The sequence below is a fragment of the Artemia sp. Qi Xiang Cuo genome, chromosome 13 (assembly GCF_049724085.1).
Source record: "Artemia sp. Qi Xiang Cuo chromosome 13, ASM4972408v1, whole genome shotgun sequence".
NCBI classification, from domain to species: domain Eukaryota; kingdom Metazoa; phylum Arthropoda; class Branchiopoda; order Anostraca; family Artemiidae; genus Artemia; species Artemia sp. Qi Xiang Cuo.
In genome coordinates, this window is record NC_142806.1 from 69,599,046 (window position 1) to 69,622,611 (window position 23,566).

The window sequence follows — 23,566 nt, forward strand, 5'->3', positions numbered from 1 at the left end:
TGAAAAATATCTTTTTTCGTCAATGTACGTCCATCTGGGTTCTTTTCTACTATGGGATTATTAGAGCAAAGCTATCTGTATATTCCCTCGTATGAAATTAAAATAGATATATAACACCTAGCATTTGGACTGGATAAAAGACAACCGGCACACCGAACATACCTGATCTGTCTGATGTCATCAAAGTAATTAAAAAATACTGAAAGAAAGTGTATATTGAAAGACAATGCAGAACACCCGACTGTATGCATATGAGACAGGGGAAAAATCCACCAAGAAAATGATGAGACATGCTTATCAAATTCAAATCCTTTTGAATATACTGGTCTAGAATTCAATCTTTTTGCATCTAAGTTTGGACGCTCCTTATATACCTGGCACTCCTAAATATAGGTTATGACAAAAGAAAAACAATAACTGTGCTTTTAGACATTCTTTTCCTAGGAAGGATGGGGGGGAGGAGAATAAGACACTCTGATGGACTAACACATTCTGCTATTCCACGGGAGGGGGGGGGGGGTAGACCCTTCGTACTAACTTCGGAGCGAAAAAGACAAGTAATTAACACTTTGTATATAACCTTGACTTAATGATTTAATCTCTTGATTTAAACGATTAAAAACCATAAACATGTAGGATAAGACCTTGATTAAAGCCCTTGGTTCAAAACGATGACTCTTTCCTTTCTCTGAATATAATTTAATTACTAATTAGTTTGATTAACAATTTAATTTGATTACCAATTAATTAGATTACTAAAGCCTACATATCTCATTTTTCTCCAATGAGAATCATCGATTAGATTTTTCTCATCTGCCATCATTCTATAATACCAACTCCATTATGAAAAGAATGATAGCCAACAATCAATATGATAGCAATTACAAATTTTTGCTTCATTTGATAGCTGTGAGAGGAATTTCCAAACATAGAAGATTAATAACTAGGGGAAAAAGCAAGGTACAAGATCAAAAATATATTAAAAATTAGAAGATAATATAAAACTGTTTATAGTACAAACATGGAGTTTATGAACATTTTCTATGGCAAAGGTAATATTGGTATAATAATCAGTTGCGTCAAAACACAAATATGTGGAGGGGGGAGGAGGAGGCGGGTCATTTTATTTTCCCTAAAGAAGATACAAAAAAAGATTCTTTTAATAGTTAAAAGGAAGACTCGATTTTTCCAATGAAGTAAAAAATTAGATAACCCCCTCCTTAATTGGCGCCACTTAAAAGACAAAGAATGCTGGATCTTGTTGTCAGTAAATGTGTGTTAAAAGTATGTGATTCGTAGCTGTCCATACAAAAAAAGACAAACCGTAAAAGAGTTATCATTCCTTCACTTAGAGTAAAAGAAATTTGACGCTTTAAAACTGTCACATTTGCACTTGAATTTGGTCAAAAATCCTTCTTTTAGGCATAACAAAAATTCCGAGCATATCTGATCATAATGATTTACCTGTGAGCGATTTTTCTATGCATAAGTATGAGTCCTGAGCTACGACTCATTTAAAGAATTAAGTTCAAACTCATTTCTACCATGCCTGTCTTTTCGGACTTTGATCATTTTGTTTGAATTTAAAAATCTATTAGGATTCCAGTTTATATCGCCATCTATTTCTTCGATAATTTTTTCGTAGTTTTTAAGGTTCTTTCCACACAACTTATCCAACCAAGACGTAAAGACTGTGCATATAAATAAATCAACGAAATAAACTTCAGCTAATAGTGATAAAACCATGGCGCATAATCCAATAGCGAGCAGTATACCTCTGAACAAAACCTCTGGAGGGGGTTTCAACTCCATGAAATTCTGCACAAACAGAGCTGGGTATACGGTCAAGTAGACCGATACTGATAGCTGTAGAATAGTTAGCAGAAGAAAGGGCAAATTTGTATAAAAAGGTTTCCTGTATGGAAAACCTTTTGAAAACGAGATGGCTAAAATAATGTAAATAAACTGAGACGTTGAGAAAATTGAAAAATTTTCATAAGAAGAATCTGCACCGAAATCCTCAGTGTTGTTGTATGGATAATACCATGGCTGTGATTTGGTAAGCTCAAGGGAAGTGTAAGTCGTAGCTAATGTAATTATGACCTGACTAAGTATTGACATCAAAGGCCCAACTGAAATGAGTGACGTTGGTGGTGGTTTTTCGTGTAGCTTCCCTGAAAAAAAAAATGGTTTGAATGAGTTGATTGAATTAATTGATTAAAAAACAGATAATATGAACTAAACAACGAAAAAAAGGCGTACTTGCTACTTATTGATAAATAAATAAATATTTGGTGCAATTCCTGCATGCTTGTAGAAGAAGAGGACCCCTTCTTCCCTATAATTGTTTTGTTTCTATGAATATCAGCAACTCCACCCAATCTATTCAAGGCTCCACTTTTTATAGTAAAAATAACAATAGTTTATTTTTAACCCACGTCATGTACAAAGATGATACTTGTGGAATATAATTTAAGAAAATACATTGCATACATGAAAACTTAATAAGTCTAAAGAGCAGAGTAAATAAAGGAAACAAAAGACATTCTAGACACAGAGACACAAGAACATGACACTACATACGAAAAAAGGTGGATAAGTTGGTTAAACGGACCAATACTTAAGGGAGGTTCATTTAATAAGATAAAATAATATTTGAATAATATTTGTTACTTAATATATCGAAATTAGTATTACTGTTACCGAAAGATAAGGAAAAATACAACAGAAATTTAATATACCGGTAATAGATCACATTTACCAAGAATACTGCTAACACAGCAATAAAAAAATACGGAATAGTCACAAAAACTAGAGTATATAATTATTATCCCCTTCAATGAAGTTATAATTCCCTTTAAATCATTCCTTACTATCCCTTCCCATTCCAAATTAGGGTTGGCAACGATCGTTTTCCATTGGCTGAATCTTGGCATGTATTCGTTAGTTGTGTTCTGAACCTGGTCAATAGTGGCACATCATTGTGAAATAATTAGAACATTCGGATAAATACAGTACGTAAAAAATACATATTATGTAAAAAAAAAATATAAAAGTCTGGATGAAAACGGAAGGAAATAGGAAAATCTGATTAACAAAAACTTCCCGTGCATAATAAGGAAAAATTTAATTTTCATAGTGTTTTCTCGCAGTTGTGTAGCCCAGGGCTATTTCTGGCCTATTAGGGGAAGGGGGTGCAACTATTAGGGTAGCGACCTATTATATTTGAAGTTGACTGAGGAGTCAAATAGTATTATTCTTTGGTTATTAGAATGTTTTCTCCGAAAGAGGAAAAACAAGTTTCAGATTGGAAACACTTTTTTGAGCAACCTTTATTAGAGAAGGGACTAATATCAAAGAGACCAATCCTTTAAACAATAATATGTACACATATTTCTTGTTAGAACCTTTGGCCCAGATACGGCTGTAAGGGTCAAATCGATGAATAAAATACTTTTGTGGCTCATTTACGGACGGCAAGCCCATCCCCCTTCCCACAGTACAATGTTGATGATCTTTTGGACTAAGAAAATAATCTTTAAAAGTTTCATGCTGCTTGACTCCAAAGATCGGACATGCCCTTCCCCCTTTTTTAACCATAAAATAAACCTGTCAAGAATTGACATTTCACATAACAGCCCCTATCCCAAGGGCTCTGGGGTTATATCATCCTCGAATGCATGTTTGTTGATATTTCCAACAAATCTGAGTAAAATAAGAACCTCAGAATGTTAATCATAAGCTCTGAGGGGTTACAAAAGGACCAGATATCAAAGAAATTTAAGACAGGGACTGGTTGCTTTTCAATAACTTTTAACTTTATAAAATAAATACTACTCTTAATTTCTGATCGAATGTGGATCCTCAAAAGCTTCTATGACCACAATGGGTGGTCATAAAAGCAGTGGGTGGTCATTTATTCCTATGCGGAATAAATTCTGCTCCTCTTACGTTTAATGTTAATCATTATTTTCATAAAAAAAAGCGCGGACCAGAAATATTCTCTGAAATCAAAACATATTGCATACCCCCCCCCCCCCCCTGTCCTAGAACTAATTCTATATTTTTACGAAGGCATGTTTTGGCGGTGAACTACACTCTTTGAGGCACTCCTTCCCCTCACAAAATGATTCACCACCCCTCCTTCATAATAACTGATGAACACTTATACATCATTGCATATAACTTTATGAAATACAAAGTAAATTAGTTTAGTTAGATAAAGCTTTAAAACAAATGTTTGAAACTTTTTTCTGCAGTAAGAAGGGAGGTAAATTCAGACGCACCCATATTCTGGTTCAGTTTCAATAAAAGAAGATGGAAGTGTAATTTCTACCAGAACCCAAGCCCCACTCCTTTATACCCCTTCCTATAATAATCTTAAGGCTCATGGAAATTTATAAAATTGTATCTTTGCACTCTTCCAGGCATCCGATATCCCCTCCACTTACACAATGACTCCCACCATTCCTTCATAATAGATTATTTACAATTATATGCTTTTCTTTGTTCTTTTTATTTGTTAGTAATTACCGTTTGGCTGCTCAATTTTACATTTGAGGAGAATTTACCAAGGCAGAAATATTGAGGAAAGGGGAATTTTCCCTGGGAATTTTTGCCGCAGAGGGATTTTCCACGGTGAGAATTAGCCAGACCCCAGTGTGGATATTTCACCATTTTTTCCAGGCTGAAGAGCAATTTTACTTGGGTGTTTTACCTTTCTATAGGTATATCAACTTTATTATCTTCGTAAAGTAAGATACAATGGTGTGGAATTTCCGAAGTCAGTGGAAACAAGTGATCAATGTTGCGAAATTTTATTCACCTCCTAATGCCGATCAGATCCTTAATGCCTCTTGGATTAATCATTATAATAAAATTTTTAATATTATGAATTATGCGGTTCACTCTCAGTTTGTTAGCCTCTGTTCTTATGTATTACCTGCGAAAATTTACCAAGGCCATGTGCCTCCCGTTTCTGCTGACCGTGTGATTCGTTGTGTTAAGAATTTAAAATCTAAATCATGTGATATTGATGGTATTAGTGTTTTTCACCTTCATATTGATTCGAAACAATTGATTTATCATTTGCAGTTATTATTTCAAATTTGTCTATGTACGTCTTTGGTGCCTGATTCTTTTTTGTACGGGAGTGTCACTTCAATTCTTAAACGTGGGAAAGATCCGACTAACTGCGCATCATATAGACCTATTACGGTAGTCTGTTTGCTGAGTAGTTTTTGAATATGTCCTGCTTCCTAAAATTCTTCCGAAAGTTGATTATGTGTCCAATGAATTTGGGTTTAAACCAAATATAGGATGCCAGCATGGACGTCGAATTCTTACTTCTTTTTTAATTCAAGCACAAAAAGATGGATCTGAAGTTCATGTATGTGCGTTAGATATTTCAAAAGCTTTTGAATCGGTTTGTGACAGCCAAGTATGGTATTCTCTTACCCAGCTTGGAGTGAATTCATCTGTTATATGTGTCCTTCGTTTTTGGTATGCAAATTCATATGTTCGACTTCGGTCAGGAGAGATCTTTTTTGGTAATACTCCTATTCGGTCTGGACTTAGACAGGGAGGGGTTTCTGTCACCATACCTTTTTAATGCATGGTTATACCCTGTGCTTTCACGTATTTTTCCGTCGTGTTTTACGGGTCTACCTAATTTATCTTATTCTAAGTCTACCCAGTTTGTTTCTAAGATTTTGGAAAAAATTGGCCTCGTGCTTAATGCTGAAAAATTTGAGTATTTAGTTTTCAATGCTAAAAACCCAAGTAGTGATTTGATTTGTAGTTCTTTTTCAGTTAAGCTGCCTCCTGCGTTGCGTTGGCTCGGGAATAGTATCCGCTCTTCTATTTAAGCTATCCGTGCTAGTGCACTTGCAGATATTAAGAATAAGCTTAAAGCAGGTTATGCTAAAATTGTCCCAAATCGCGGCCGACATTCTCGTAAGGCATTGGCTAAACTCTATTCTACATATTGCGACCATTCCATTCTTTTTCTGTTAGGTTTGCGCCCATTTTTTAATACTAGTGATATGCAGGATATTAGAGTTTTGTATTTCCTTTATTGTAAATATCTTTTGTATTTGCCTCATTGGTATAGAAACCGTAATATTATTAGACTGTTCAATGCAACTGATATATTGACGGCATATAATAAGTTGGACTCCAAGTTAAAAGATGAGGCCTGCAAGCGGTTGGGTCCTTTTCATCCTCTTGTGCGATTGTTCTGATTTACATCTGTAGTTCTTTATATTGATATTGATTTGCATGTGTTTTATTTTTTATGTCTTTACCTTTTCTTTGCTTTTGTTACTCAACTTTTTTATAATGTTAGTGGGTCAAAAATAAGTTATTATTATTATTATTATTGATTAAGTTATATGTGTCGCCATAAGACTGCAAGTAATAAAATATACCTTCAAATGATCCTGTAAGTGCAAACACAGCTGATATGGCAGTGATTATAAATAAATCAATATATAAAAACTCCAAATCCGTAAGGTTTGTACCCAACTGATAAAGCATCATGCAGCAAATGAATTGAGTTAAACTGTAAGAAGCCATATACTTAAACATTCCAAATGAGGTGACAAGAGCACAACGGCATTCTCGGAGAAGTTCAACAACGCATGCTATGGATGCCTCCTTTGATGTGAATGGGGATGCCACCGAGGCTTCCGTTTCTGTTAGTGCGATCCCAGCGTGAGCTGCTTTCAACGCGCCACAGTCGTTTGCTCCATCTCCACACATCCCTAAAACAGTTAACGATAGCAACAAGAAATAACAAAAACAATAAAGTAACAATAATGTAAATTTTAAAAAAAAGTGATAAAAAAAATTTAAGAAAGAACATGAGTGAATCAAAGAGTTCGTGGTAACGAACTGTAAGTAAGGAGCGACCCGGTTCAATAGTAACCGAAAATCTAGGAAACAGGAATTTTGATACCAACAGATATATCAAAAGAATTGAATTTTTATGCTGATTTCAAAAATATATGTTTCATTAAGTTTAGTCACACCCATTGAAGCTTACGAGCCTGATTTGCTTGTTTTTGAAAAAGGGGGAAAATACCCCCTAAAAGCTATAGAATCTTAATGAAAACCACACCATCAGATTTAGCGTATCAGAGAACCCTACGTATCAGAGATTGCGGAAGAGTGTTTATTTGTTGTTCTTTTTTGTTTGTTTTCCCCAGGTGTGATCGTATCGACCCAGTGGCCTAGAAAATAAACACAGGGCATAGTCTAACAGAAATTTAAAGCTCTAGTGCCCTTTTTAAGTGACCAAAACAATTGGAGGGCAATTAGGCCCCTTCCAACACCACTTTTTTCCCAAAATCGTCCGATCAACATTCTTTTGCTCAGCATAGTTGAAAAGCCCAATATCTATTATGTCTTTGGAGATAATATGACCCTCACAGCCCCCGAAGAAAGCTCTTCAAGTTATAAAATTTTCCCGTTGTTTACGTATACTCTGCTGAGGGGATTTTGCACGGGGATAATTTTCCATGAAGAAGGAAGTTTCTAGGGGTGAATTGTTCAGGGGAAATTTTATACTGGGGGAATTTTCCAGAACTCCTTAACGAAATTTCTTTACATGTCTTGCTTTCTCTTTACCGACTCAAATTTACGCTTGGAGGTGTTAAGGGTAATTGTCCGGGGTAAATTTTTACCAGCATTGAGTTTTTCAGATAATATTTCCGTCGGGAGGGGGATTTTTCCATAGAGGTGGAGTCAGATTTCCTGGCATTATTTAGAAAACGATCAGAAATTAAATAAAAAAAAAATTCAATTAAAAGTAAGATGTAACATTAAAACTTAAAACGAACAGAAATAATTACGTATATAAGGGGAATCTTTCCCTCCTCAACACATCGCTCTATACGCTGAAGTTTAAATTGTGCTTCAAATCTTCAACAACAACTCCTGAAACACTAGGGTTGTTAAATTAGAAGAGCAAATAACTTTTTTAAAAGCGCCAAAAAACTTTAGCGTGAAGAGCGAGGTGTTGGGGAGGGGGAGATTCCCCTCATATACGTAATAATTTCTGTTTGTTTTAAGTTTTAATGTTGTTTCTTACTGTCAGTCAAAAAAGCTAGTTTTTTTATTTAATCCTGACAAAGAAATGAAGAAAATTTGTGGATGTAGGATTACCCAAAAGCAGCATCCAAGCATTTCATGCAGAAAAATTAAAAAAGCTTTGAGGTGAGAGTCTAAGCGTATTGAGGTAAGATTATCAAGGAGACACACTTGTGCCTCTTTAAAAAGGCGACCCACCACAATGTTAAGTGATTTCCGGTCCTAGCGGTCGCAGAGAGACGGCGGTGATCGCATTTTGTAGCCTAAGTTCAAACTAAGAAACATGCAAAATTTCACCCCCCTCCGACTTTATCTTCATGGGGGAAAGTGGGCCGGAAGTTTCGACCCTCCCACTACAGCCCCCCTTTAACGTTGTCCAATCGGGGATAAGCTTTGAAATTTAGAGGATAAGCTTTCCTGGGGCCTGGGAGCTTATCCTCAAAATTTCAGCTCAATCCGATCACTCCTCCCTTGCTTTCCAAAAACAAATATAGCCACTTAATGTTCATCAAGTTATTTTTTTTATCAGCCACGCCTAAAGGCCACAGTTGGCAACGAATCCGGGTGAATGAGGACTCATTCGAAGCGGAATTCAACCTGTTAGGGTCTATTGATATTTTCAGACCGAAAAAATTATCCCCCGAATTTACATTTGTGAAAAACCTCGTTTCCCCATAAGAACCCATGTTAATTTTTGAAATTCCTAAAAGCATAGTATTTCATTATTAAATTAGATCAAATAAATCCTCCTAACCTGACAAGAACGACTGCAAGCTTCCAAAAATACTATCTCTTCCCCAGAATTTTTTTTTGAAAAAAAACAAAAATCTTATTATTTCTTTGCTGGCGTCAAAAAATAGTTCGAACAGACTAAAAATAATTTAAAAAGAGTCTCTGATAGTAAGGTGGTCACTATTCCTGTGTGTCATGCGGAAGACCCGGGTTCGATTCTCCGTCTGGGTAAATTTTTTATATATTGAATTTAAAGTAGTATCTCTTAAATTTAAAGTTTAAAAAAGAATCCAAGTCCTTTTTAAATCCAATCTATTAAATCCTTCGGCTCAACAGGCGTCTCCAGAAGAATATCACCATCGGCCTTCAGCTTACAGGTAAGTCTCCACTGCTTTGATAACATGCCGTATGCCCGCATGCTCGAAGAAGAGTTGAAACAAGAAAATCTTACTGTGCATTTGATTTGAGTATTCAGGAATTAAAAGCATTAAAACAAGAATCTTAAAAAGCGGGGGTTGGGGGCGGGAGCCCCCCAACTTTAACTCTTGACACGATCAGCTAGCAGTTAGTCAAGCAATAATAAGTAATAAACTGCACAAAAACGTGCAGAAATTATTTGAAAAAAAAACTACGTTTTCTAAAGAGTTAAAAAGGCATAAGTTCGAACCTTAAAACCTACAGGGATTAGGAGGTACAGTTGGGGGCTCCCGCCCCCCAAACCCCCGCATTTGCAGCCTCTTTTGTTAAGATTTTTATTTTGGGGGTCTACCGCCCACCTCAGCCCCCGCTTTTTCCCTTGCAAATAAATGCTTTGCAACACGAACGAAGTCTGCTTGAATTTTTTAACGTAAGAACATCCTATTGCATCTCTTTGATTAGAAACAGTACTGAGCCTGTTTGCTGGATTTTTTACAAGAGATTTTTCCCTATCCGATAAAAGGCTATAATGTGATGAACTTAACAATTTTGAACAGAAAAAACAGGGAACAGAAGAAGGGCTCAGCATAAACAAGCTGTTTAGGTTCAGGTTCATCTATTTTTCCATCATACATAATCACACTGAATACATAACTATACTAGTAGAGGAGGGGGTACCAGCGCAGACGGGACTCCTTATATGGGCATAGAATACTGTCAGTACACCAAATATGGGCATAGAGTCATTAGTGAGAATGATTGCGTAATCGGTCAATGACCTCTTTCTCCAGGTGTGTTTTTGGCACGCTCTCAACGAATGCCAAGGTCAATGTTGTTATTGTTTCCGAGGCAAAATGCCAAGGTCAATGTTATTGTTGTTTTGAACAAAGTCATTAGAGAGAACACGTGGTTAATGGGGTCAATGTTGTTGTCGTTCGAAGCAAAGTTAATGACACTTCCTTCCTGTTCGAGGCGGATGTTATGATCCAGAAATAGTATTTGTTATTGTTATTCGAACCAGATGTTATGAGGTTCCGGGAAACAGTTAATTAATGTCTGACAGATGACGTCAAGTTAATTAATGTCCTTGCATTTCCAAAGAGAATTGTCACCGAGAAACAGTTAGATCACACATGATGTCATGATTGATTGATTGGCACAAAAGGGGAATTAATTTGTTGTTCTATAGAGAATTGATTTACGAAAGTGAAATTAATTTGTTGTTTCTAACAAGAGAATCGTTTCCGAGCAGACGTATTGATCTTAGCGCGCGAAAAGGTTTCCAAATAATTTGAAATGCATTGGCGCAGAGATGCCAAACAAAAGTAACATGCCGAAATTCCGTTTAGGGTTAATTTTGGCGAAACCGTTTTAGCTATTTTATGGAACTATTTCGGCGAAACGGCTAGAGACATTTTAAAAAGTGATTTTTGAAGAGATTTTGGAAGAGGTTTTGAGTGTGGTCGTTATAATACACAAGTTGTATTTTAACAGTGTTGTGAGGTCCTCTACCCCAACCCCAAAGGCTTCTCATACCCCACCCCAACTCCGAAGGAAGCCCCCGGTCCTCAAAGGCCCACCCAGACCCCCAAAGGCCCCCCCCGACCCCCAAAGGCCATCCCCGGGCCCCCCCAAAGGCCCAACGAGCTCCCGAAGGACCAACGGGATCCCAAAGGCCCTCCACCGGTCCCCAAATGTCCCCCAGGCCCTCAACTGCCCTCCCTGTGCCCCAAAGGCCCTCCCCCGGCCCCCCCAAAGGCCCCCCCAAGGTCGCAAAGGGCCACCGGAGCCCCCCAAGGCCCACCCAGACCCCCCAAGGCCAACCCCGGGCCCCCCAAACGCCCTCCCCACGCGTCCAAAGGCCCTCCCACGGTCCCCAAAGGTCCCCCAGGCGCCCAACTGGCCCCCCGGGCCCCCAAAGGCCGTCCCCCGGCCCCCAAAGGTCCCACGGACACCCAAAGGACCAACGGGGTCCCAAAGGGCCCCCAGACCCCAAAAAGGCCATACCCGAGCCCCAAAGGCCCTCCCCGGTCCCCAAAGGTCCACCAGACCCCCCAAACCCCGCCCAGTGCCCGCAAGGCCCTCCCCCGGCCCCCCAAAGCCCCATCGAGCCCCCCAAGGACCAACGGGGTCCCAAAGGCCCTTCACCGGTCCCCAAATGTCCCCCAGGCCCCCAACTGCCCCCCCCCCGGACCTCCAAAGGCCCACAGGGCTCCCAAAAGACCACCGCGCTCCCAAGGACCCTCCCCCGGTCCAAAAAGGTCCCCCGGGCTCCCAAAAGACCACTCAATCCTCAAGGGCCTCCGGATCCCCAAACGCCCTCCCTGGGCCCCAAAGGTCCTCCCCCGGTCACCATACATGCACACACAAACTTACACACACACAAAACTTACACACACACACAAAAACTCACACACACACACGAAAACTTACACACACATGAAAACTTACACAAACACGCCAAAACTTACACACACGAAAACTTACATGCACACAAAAACTTACATTCACAAACAAACTTAAACACACACACACACACACAAACAACAAACACACACACACGCAAAAAAAATTAAACACACACACTCAAAAAATTACACACACACAAAAAAATACACACACACACACACACACACACACACAAACTAAAAAAAGAAAACACAAAAACACACACACACACGCACAAAAAATTTAACACACACACACACAAACAAAACTTACACACACACACGAAAACTTACACACACACGCAAAAACTAACACACAAAAAAACTTACACACACAAATAAACACACAAAAAAAATAAAACAATCACACTTAAAATAAAAAGCACACAAAAAATAAAATTCACACAAAAACTTACACACACACACACACACACATCAAAACTTTAAACGAACAGAAAATATTACATATATGATTGGGTTCACCCCCTAGTCAATACCTCACTCATTAAGCCAGAGATTTTTTAGTAATTTCATAAGAGCTATCTATTCTAATTAACGGCCTTTGTGATTAAGCGGCCCACACACGCACAAAAACTTACACACACACACACACACACAAAACTTACACACACACACACACACACGAAAACTTACACACACACCCCAAAAATAAAACAAAAACAAAAAAAAAAAATAAAACGAAAAAATAAACAAACAAAAAAGAAAAAATAAAAAAACACGAAAACAATCACACACACACACACACACACACACAAAAATACACACACACACAAACTTACACACAAACACACACAGACACAAACACACACATAAAAAAAAACACGAACACATAAATGCAAAAAAAAACATAAATTCACACAAAAACTTACACACACACACACACAAAAAAAAATTAAAAACACACACACACACAAACTAAAACAAACACACACACTCAAAAACTAACACACACAAAAACAAACTTAAACACACACAAAAACACAAACACTAACAGATGAACACAAAAAAACACACAAACAAGCAAAAAAACTAACACACACACACACACACACGAAAACTTACACACACACGCCCAAACTGACACACACAAAAACTAAGACACACACACACACACACACACACACACAAACAAACAAACAAACAAACAACCACAAAAACACACACAAACACACACAAACAAAAACTGACACACACACACACACACACACACACAAACTTACACACACAATCCAAAACTTACTCACACAAAAACTTCAACACACACAAAAAAACTTAAACACACACGCAAAAACTAACATCCACACAAACACCTACAATCACACCAACAAAAAAACACCAACAACAACTTAAACACACACACACAAAAAACTTACATCCACACACAAAATCTTAGACACACAAAAACTTACACCCACACACAAAGTCTAAGACACACAAAAACTGACACGCACACACAAAATCTTACACCCACACTTAAAAAATTACATTAACACAAAAACTTACATGCACACAGAAACATACAAAAACTCACAAAAACTAACACACACACAAACAAAAAAACTTACACACACACACACACAAACTAACAAAAGCACACGAAAACACACAGGCACACACAAAATTACACACACACACACACGAAAACTTACACACACACACGTAAAAACTTACACACACAAAATCTTAGACTCACAAAAACTTACACACACACACACACACAAAAACACTCACACACACGTAAAAACTAACAAGCACAAAAAAACATACACATACACACACACACAAACTAACACACACACACACACACAAAAATAAAACACACAAAAACTAACACACACACACACACACACACACAAACTAACACACAAACACACACAAAACATACACCCACACACAAAAGCTTAGACACACAAAAACTTACACGCACACACAAAAACTTACACCCACACTCAAAAACTTACATTCACACAAAAACTTACATTCACACAAAAACTTACAGACACACACAAAAAATTACACACCAACACACAAAAAAAACACACACAAAAAAAATTACACACAAACAAAAAATTACACACACACACACACACACACACACAAAAAAACTAACACAATCACACAAAAAACTTACAACAACACACAAAAGCTTATACAAAATAACTAACACACACACACACACAAACTTAGACCAACACGCAAAAACTTACATGCACACAAAAACTAACATTCACACAAAAACTTACACACACACAAAAACTTAAACACACGCACAAAAACTTACACACACACACAAAAGCTTACACACACACACACGCATTAAAACTTACCCACACACGCCAAAACTTACACACTTACGCCAAAACTTAGACACACACACACAAAAACTTACACACACACACACACACAAACTTACACATGCACACGAAAACTTACATGCACACAAAAACTTACATGCACACAAAAACTTACACACACACACACACACACACACACACACACAAAAACAAACACACACACCACAACAATTACACACACACACAAACTAACACACACACACAAACACACACACACAAAAACTTACACATGAACACAAAAAACTCACACACACACACGCACGAAAACTAACAAAAACACGAAAAAAATAACACAAACAAAAACATACACATTCACACAAAAACTTACACACACACACACACTAAAACTTACACACACACTCCAAAACTTACACACACACACACACACACACACAAACTTACACACACACAAAAACAAACACACACACACAAAAAAACACAAAAACTAACTAATGCACACGAAAACTTACATGCACACAAAAACTAACATGCACACAAAAACTAACACACACACACAAACACACACATAAATCAAAAACTAACACAAAAACACAATAAAACTCACACACACACTCCAAAACTTACACACACACACAAAAACTTACACACACACACATACACAAAAACTTACACATTAACACAAAAACTCACACACACATGCACAAAAACTTAAACAAACACACAAAAACAAACAAAAATAAAACACAATAAAAAAATAAATATTAAACAAAATATACAAAAATAACACACACAAAAAAAGAGACACACACACACACACACACACACACAAACTTACACACACACACACACAAAAAACTAACACACACAAAAACTTACACACACACACACACACACAAACACACAAAAAACTAATATCCACACGCAATAGCTTAGACACACAAAAACTTACACACACACAAAAACTTACACACACACACACACCAAACTTACACACACACAAAAACTTACACACACACACACACACAAAACTTACACATGCACACGAAAACTTACATGCACACAAAACTTACATGCACACAAAAACTTACACACACACACACACACACACACAAAACACACACACACACACACACGAAAACATACACACACACACACAAACAAACACACACACACACAAAAACTTACACATGAACAAAACAAACATACACACACAAACAAAAAAAAAAAAATACACACACACAATCACAAACAAAAATAACGCAAACAATAACTAAAAATCACACACACACGCAAAATCTAACACAAACAAAGAATAACAAAAATACACACACACACACACAAAATGACACAAACACACACAAAAAATTACACACACACACAAACACGCACACAAACTTACAAACACACACAAAAACTAACACCCACACACAAAAGCTAACACACACAAAACTTAAACACACACACAAAAACTTACACCCACACGCAAAAACTTACAAGCACACAAAAACAAACATGCACACAAAAACTTACACACACACAAAAACTAACACACACGCACAAACAATAACACACACAAACAAAAACTTACACACACACAAACACACAAAAAAAAACAAACACAAAAGAAAAAAAAAATTACACTTGCACACTAAAAATAAAAATCGCGCACAAACTTCCACACACACACACACACAAAAGAAAACTTACACACACACAACAAAAATTACACACACAAAAGCTAACGCACACAAAAACTAACACACACACACACACACAAAACTTACACCCACACTCAAAAACTGACATGCACACAAAAACTTACATGCACACAAAAACTTACACACACAAAAACTTGCATACACCCACAAAAACTTACACACACACACAAAAACTTACACACACACACACACACAACTACGCACACACACGAAAACTTACGCACACACACGCCAAAACTTACACACACACACAAAAACTTACACACTTACCATATCACAGTTACATTGTCTTAATTTTTCAAATTTCATTTGAATTTCTGTCGTGAAATGCACGAGTTCGAATATTTCAGTAGTGACTTGTTGTGCTTTACCTTCTCACAGTTACATTCTCTTGATTTTTCGAAGTTCATGAAATGCAATAGTTGGAAAATTGGGGTCTTAGTCCACCAGCCAGAATGGTGGAAATCCACTAGCTCAGTATTGGGGTCCCACTCCACCAGCCTGAACGGTGGAAATTCACTAGCTCATAATTGGGGTCTTAGTCCACCAGCCTGAACGTTGTAAAGTAACGAAATGATAATGGGGGGCCGATTCCAGCTGACTGTTTGGCGTAAAGTCACTATCTCGAGATCGGGGTCTCACCCAAATTGACTATATGATGTAAATTCACTCTCTCAGTCGTGTTGTCGCACACCACCAACCTGACTGACGTACATTAACTCGCTCCAGCTGGGGGTGTTAGTCCAGCTGCCTGAACGGTGGAAATTCACTGTTTAAGTTAGGTTAGGTTAACTTATCATGCGCGCACATGATAAGTTAACCTACCTTAACTTAAACAGTGAATTTCCACTCTTCAGACTGCTAGACTGAGACCCCAATATTGAGCTAGTGGATTTCCACCATTCAGGCTGGTGGAGTCGGACCCTAATTCTGAGCTAGTGAATTTCCATCATTCAGGCTGGTGGACTGAGACCCCAATATAGAGCTAGTGGATATCCACCAGTCAGGCTGGTGGATTAGGACCCCATGACTGAGCGAGTGCAGTTCCACCGTTCAGGCTGGTGGACTTGGACCCAAAGTCCGAGCTAGTGAATTTCCCCCATTCAGGCTGGGAGAGAGGATCCACAATCCTGCGCTAGTGAATTTACACCGATCAGGCTTGTGGACTATGACCCCAATTTTCCAACTCTGGCAGTTCATGAACTTCGAAAAATCAAGATAATGTAACTGTGAGAAGGTAAAGCACAACAAGTCACTACTGAAATATTCCAACTCTTGCATTTCACGACAGAAATTCAAATGAAATTTGAAAAATTAATACAATGTATCTGTGATAAGGTTAGTGTGTAAGTTTTTGTGTGTGTGTGTAAGTTTTGCCGTGTGTGTGTGTAAGTTTTTGTGTGTGTGCTGAATTGTTCGTTTGTTTTTTTTTTTATTTGTGTTTTGTTTTTTTTATTATTGTGTTATTGTTTGCAAGTGTGTTTTTTTTTCATTTTTTGTGTTAATTTTAGTTTTTGTGTGCATGTATTTTTTTGCGTGTGGGTGTTAGTTTTTGTGTGTGTGTGTGTGTGTAAGTTTTTGTGTGGCTAAGCTTTTGTGTGTTTTTGTTTTGTCGTGTGTGTTTTATTTTTCGTGTGTGTGTGTGTGTGTGTGTAAGTGTTTTTTATATTTTATTTTGTAGTTTTCTTGTTTTAGTTTTGTTTTTGTTTTTTGTTTTGTGTTTTTTTAATTTTTTTTTGTTTTTTAATTATGTTATTGTTTTTTTCAGTTTTGTGCTTGTTTGTAATTTTTTTTTCTTGTGTCATTTTTTGTGTGAATGTATATTTTTGTGTGCATGTAAGTTTTTGGGTGTGGGTGTAAGTTTTTGTGTGTGTGTGTTAGTTTTGTGTGTTTTAGCTTTTGTTTGTGTGTGTTTGTTTTTGTGTGTGTGTGTTTTTGTGTTTGTGTGTGTGTGTGTGTGTGTGTGAGTTTTTGTGTTTGTGTGTGTAAGTTTGTGTGTGTGTGTGTGTGTTTGTGTGTGTGTTTGTTTTTGTGTGTGTTTGTTTTTGTGTGTGTGTTTGTGTTTTTATTCGTGTGTGTGTTAGTTTTGTGTGTGGATTTTTTTTTTTATTTTTGTTTTTGTGTTGGTGTGTGTAATTTTTTTTTGTTTTTTTTTTATTTTTTTTGTGTGTGTGTGTTTATGTGTGTGTGTGTGTGTAATTTTTATTGTGTTTGTGTGTCTGTTTTTTTTTTTTGTATGTGTGTGTAATTTTTTGTGTGCATGTAAGTTTTTGTGTGCATGTTAGTTTTCGTGTGCATGTGTAAGTTTTTGTGTGTGTGTGTGTGTGTGTGTAAGTTTTTGTGTGTGTGTAAGTTTTGGTGTGTGTGTGTGTGTAAGTTTTTGTGTGTGTGTGTAAGTTTTTGTGTGTCTAAGCTATTGCGTGTGGATATAAGTTTTTTGTGTGTTTGTGTAATTTTTTGTGTTTGTGTTTGTTAGTTTTTGTGTTTGTAAGTTTTTTTTGTGTTTGTGTGTGTATGTTTTTGTGTGTGTGTGTGTGTGTGTGTGTGTATGATTTTGTGTGTGTAAGTTTTGGCGTGTGTGTGTAAGTTTTCGTGTGTGTGTGCGTGTAAGTTTTGTGTGTGTGTGTGTGTGTGTGTAAGTTTTTGTGCATGTGTGTGTGTGTTTTTTTGTGTTCTTGTGTAAGTTTTTGTGTTTGTGTGTGTGTGTAAGTTTTTGTGTGTGTGTGTAAGTTTTTGCGTGTGTGTGTGAGTTTTGGTTTGTTTTTTTTTGTTTTGTTATTTTTTGTGTGTGTGTGTGTGTAAGTTTTTGTGTGCTTGTAAGTTTTTGTGTGCATGTAAGTTTTCGTGTGCTTGTGTAAGTTTTTGTTTGTGTGTGTGTGTGTGTTTAAGTTTGTGTGTGTGTGTTAGTTTGTGTGTGTGTGTGTGTGTGTGTGTAATTTTTGGCGTGTGTGTGTTAGTGTTAGTGTGTGTGTGTGTGTTTGTTTTCGTGTGACTGTGTATGTTTTTGTGTGTGTTTGTTTTTGCGTGTTTTTGTTTGTTATCGTGAGTGTGTGTGTGTTTGTTTTTTTGTTTTCTTTTGTATGTTTTTGTGTCTGTGTGTTTGTGTGTGTGTGTAAGTGTTTGTGTGTGTGTTAGTTTTGGAGTGTTTGTGTCAGTTTTTGTGTGTGTGTGTGTGTGTGTGTGTGTCAGTTTGTGTGTGCTTGTAAGTTTTTGTGTGCTTGTTAGTTTTAGTGTGATTGTGTTAGTTTTTGTGTGTGTGTGTGTAAGTTTTTGTGTGTGTGTGTGTAAGTTTTGGTGTGTGTGTGTAAGTTTTGGCTTGTGTGTGTAATTTTTCATGCTTGTGTGTGTGTGTAAGTTTTTGTGTGTGTGTGTAAGTTTTTGTGAGCGTGTGTAAGTTTTTGTGTTTGTGTAAGTTTTAGTGTGAATGTATGTTTTTGTGTGCATGTAAGTTTTTGCGTTTTGGTATAAGTTTTTTGTGTGTGTGTGTAATTTTTTGTGTGTCTAAGCTGTTGTGTGTGGATATAAGTTTTTTGTGTGCATGTGTAAGTTTTGTGTGTGTGTGTTTGTGTGTGTGTGTAAGTTTTTGTGTGTGTGTAAGTTTGTGTGTGTGTGTAAGTTTTGTGTGTGTGTGTGTAAGTTTTTGTGTGTGTGTGTAAGTTTTAGTGTGCATGTAAGTTTTTGTGTGCATGTAAGTTTTTTAGTGTGTGTGTAAGTTTTTGTGTGTGCGTGTAAGTTTTTGTGTTTGTTAGCTTTTGTGTGTGGGTGTTATTTTTGTGTGTGTGTGTGTGTTAGTGTGTGTGTGTTTGTGTGTGTGTGTGTATGTTTTTGTTTGTGTAAGTTTTGTGTGTGTGTGTGTGTAATTTTGTGTGTGTGTGTATGTGTAAGTTTTTGTGTGCTTGTAAGTTTTGACGTGTTTGTGTTAGTTTTTTTGTGTGTGTGTGAGTTTAAGTTTTTGTGTGTCTAAGATTTTGTGTGTGTAAGTTTTGTCGTGTGTGTGAGAAAGTTTTAGTGTGTGTGTGTGTAAGTTTTTGTGTGCTTGTAAGTTTTCGTGTGAGTGTGTAAGTTTGTGTGTGTGTGTGTGTAAGTTTGTGTGTGTGTGTGTGTGTTAGATTTTGTGCATTTGTGTAAGTTTCTGTGTGCATGTAAGTTTTTGTGTGCATGTAAGTTTTTGCGTGTGGTGTAAGTTTTTGTGTGTGCTTGTAAGTTTTTGTGTGTGTCAACGTTAGGGTGTGTGTGTAAGTTTTTGTGTGTCTAAGCTTTTCTGTGTGGATGTAAGTTTTTTGTGTGTGTGTGTGTAAGTTTTTGTTTGTGTGTTCTTTTTTGTTTGCATGTTATTTTGTGTGTTCTTTTTTGTTTTTGCGTGTGTTTGTTTGTGTTTTTCTGTGTGGTTTAGTTTTTGTGTGTGTTTTTTTTGGATTGTGTGTTTTAGTTTTAGTTTGTGTGTTTGCGTGTGTGTTTAAGTTGTTTTTTTTAATTTTTTTTGTGTGTGTGTTTTTTTTTTGGTTGTTTTTGTTTTTGTGTGTGTGTGTATGTTTGTGTGTGTGTAATTTTTTGAGTGTGTGTGTAAGTTTTCGTGTGTGTGTGTGTGTGTGTAAGTTTTTGTGCATGTGTGTGAGTTTTTTTGTGTTCATGTGTAAGTTTTTGTGTATGTGTGTGTGTGTAAGTTTTTGTGTGTGTGTGTTAGTTTTGGCGTGTGTGTGTGAGTTTTCGTGTGTGTGTGTGTGTGTTTGTAAGTTTTGTGTGTGTGTGTGTGTGTGTAAGTTTTTGTGTTCATTTAAGTTTTTTTGTGCATGTAAGTTTTCGTGTGAATGTGTAAGTTTTTGTGTGTGTGTGTGTGTGTGTGTGTGTGTATTTTTGTTTTTGTGTTTAAGTTTGTGTGTGTGTGTGTGTGTTAGTTTTGTAGTGTGTGTGTATTTTTTAGTGTGTGTGTGTTTAATTTTTAGTGTGAATGTGTAATTTTTTGTGTGTGTAAGTTTTGGCGTGTGTGTGTTAGTTTTCGTGTGTGTGTGTGTAAGTTTTGTGAGTGTGTGTGTGTGTGTGTGTGTAAGTTTTTGTGCGTGTGTGGGCCGCTTAATCACAAAGGCCGTTAATTAGAATAGATAGCTCTTATGAAAGTACTAAAAATCTCTGGCTGTAATGAGTGAGGTATTGACTAGGGGGTGATCCCAATCATATATGTAATATTTTCTGTTCGTTTAAAGTTTTGATGTGTGTGTGTGTGTGTGTGTAAGTTTTTGTGTGCATGTAAGTTTTTGTTTGCATGTAAGTTTTCGTGTGCATGTGTAAGTTTTTGTGTGTGTGTGTGTGTGTAAGTTTTTGTGTTTGTAAGTTTTGGAGTGTGTTTGTAATTTTTAGTGTGTGTGTGTAAGTTTTGTGTGTGTGTCTGTGTGTAAGTTGTCTGTGTGTGTGTGTGTGAGTTTTTTTGTGTTTATGTGTAAGTTTGTGTGTGTGTGTGTGTGTGTGTGTGTGTAAGTTTTTGTGTGTGTGTATGTTTTGGCGTTTGTGTGTGTAAGTTTTTGTGTGTTTGTGTGTGTAAGTTTTTGTGTGTGTGTGTGTGTGTGTGTAATTTTTTGTGTGAATGTATGTTTTTGTGTGCATGTAAGTTTTCGTGTGTGTAAGTTTTGGCGTGTTTGTGTAAGTTGTCATGTGTGTGTAAGTTTTCGTGTGTGTGTGTGAGTTTTTGTGTGTGTGTGTAAGTTTTGTGTGCGTGTAAGTTTGTGTGTGCATGTATGGTGACCGGGGGAGGACCTTTGGGGCCCAGAGAGGGCGTTTGGGGATCCGGAGGCCCTTGAGGATTGAGTGGTCTTTTGGGAGCCCGGGGGACCTTTGTGGACCGGGGGAGGGTCCTTGGGAGCGCGGTGGTATTTTGGGAGCCCTGTGGGCCTTTGGAGGTCCGGGGGGGGGGGCAGTTGGGGGCCTGGGGGACATTTGGGGACCGGTGAAGGGCCTTTGGGACCCCGTTGGTCCTTTGGGAGCTCGATGGGGCTTTGGGGGGCCCTGGGGGGGCCTTTGGGGCACTGGGAGGGCTTTGGGGGGCCTGGTGGACCTTTGGGGACCGGGGAGGGCCTTTGGGGCTCGGGTATGGCCTTTTGGGGGTCTGGGGGCTCTTTGGGACCCGGGTGGGGCTGTGGGAGGCGGGTGGCCGTTGGGGGGCGGGGGGAAGGCGTTGGGGGGTCGGGGGGGCCAGTTGGGAGCCGGGGGGACCTGTGGGGACCGCGGGTGGGCCTTTGGACGCGTGGGGAGGGCGTTTGGGGGGCCCGGGGTGTGCCTTTGGGGGTCTGGGTGGGCCTTTGGGGGCTCCGGAGGCCCTTTGAGACCTTGGGGGGGCCTTTGGGGGGGCCGGGGGAGGGCCTTTGGGGCATAGGGAGGGCCTTTGGGGCACAGGGAGGGCAGTTGAGGGCTTGGGGGACATTTGGGGACCAGTGGAGGGCCTTTGGGATCCCGTTGGTCCTTCGGGAGCTCGATGGGCCTTTGGGGGGGCCCGGGGATGGCCTTTGGGGGTCTGGGTGGGCCTTTGGGGGTCTGGGTGGGCCTTTGAGGACGGGGGGCTTCCTTGGGGGTTGGGGTGGGGTATGATAAGCCTTTGGGGTTGGGGTAGAGGACCTCACAACACTGTTAAAATACAACTTGTGTATTATAACGACCACACTCAAAACCTCTTCCAAAATCTCTTCAAAAATCACCTTTTAAAATGTCTCTAGCTGTTTCGCCGAAATAGTTCCATAAAATAGCTAAAACGGTTTCGCCAAAATTAACCCTAAACGGAATTTCGGCATGTTCCTTTTGTTTGGCATCTCTGCGCCAATGCATTTCAAATTATTTGGAAACCTTTTCGCGCGCTAAGATCAATACGTCTGCTCGGAAACGATTCTCTTGTTAGAAACAACAAATTAATTTCCCTTTCGTGAATCAATTCTCTATAGAACAACAAATTAATTCCCCTTTTGTGCCAATCAATCAATCATGACATCATGTGTGATCTAACTGTTTCTCGGTGACAATTCTCTTTGGAAATGCAAGGACATTAATTAACTTGACGTCATCTGTCAGACATTAATTAACTGTTTCCGGGAACCTCATAACATCTGGCTCGAATAACAATAACAAATACTATTTCTGGATCATAACATCCGCCTCGAACAGGAAGGAAGTGTCATTAACTTTGCTTCGAACGACAACAACATTGACCCCATTAACCGCGTGTTCTCTCTAATGACTCTGTTCAAAACAACAACAACATTGACCTTGGCATTTTGCCTCGGAAACAATAACAACATTGACCTTGGCATTCGTTGAGAGCGTGCCAAAAACACACCTGGAGAAAGAGGTCATTGACCGATTACGCAATCATTCTCACTAATGACTCTATGCCCATATTTGGTGTACTGACAGTATTCTATGCCCATATAAGGAGTCCCGTCTGCGCTGGTACCCCCTCCTCTACTTATACTTGGCACAGAGACAAGTTTGTAGTTATAACTGTAACAGACTGAGTTGTCATTGCCAAATTCTCTGAAGTTAAAAAACATGCCATTGAAACAGTTTCATTCGTGTTGGTACGACCAACTGATTGCAGGCTACAGGACTTTAAAAATCTTAACAAAAGACACTGCAAACGCGTGGGGTTTGGGGGGCAGCAGCCCCCCCAACTGTACCTCCAAATCCCTGTACGTTTTAAGGTTCGAACTTGTGTTTCAGCCTCTTTAACTCTTTAGAAAACGTAGTTTTTTTTTAATAATTAAGAGTCTAAGACAGAGGAAATGGAAATCTTATAATTTAAATTGGTTCTATAGAAATTTACACAATCAAATTTATCTCCACAAAT

The 23,566-nt window shown here is 38.3% G+C and overlaps 1 protein-coding gene across 1 annotated transcript in view; it reads right to left on the bottom strand.

The window, feature by feature from the left end:
• Positions 1-961: 961 nt before the first annotated feature.
• The window catches only part of LOC148945594 (polyamine-transporting ATPase 13A3-like), a 217,226-nt gene continuing 194,621 nt past the window's right edge, over positions 962-23,566 (bottom strand). Inside the window, exons 18-19 of the mRNA XM_089099558.1 lie at positions 6,429-6,764; positions 962-2,174 (exon numbers count right to left, since the gene is read on the bottom strand). Coding sequence (XP_088955684.1) covers positions 1,504-2,174; positions 6,429-6,764 — 1,007 coding nt within the window. The 3' untranslated portion in view covers positions 962-1,503. The remainder of the gene's footprint in view (positions 2,175-6,428; positions 6,765-23,566) is intronic.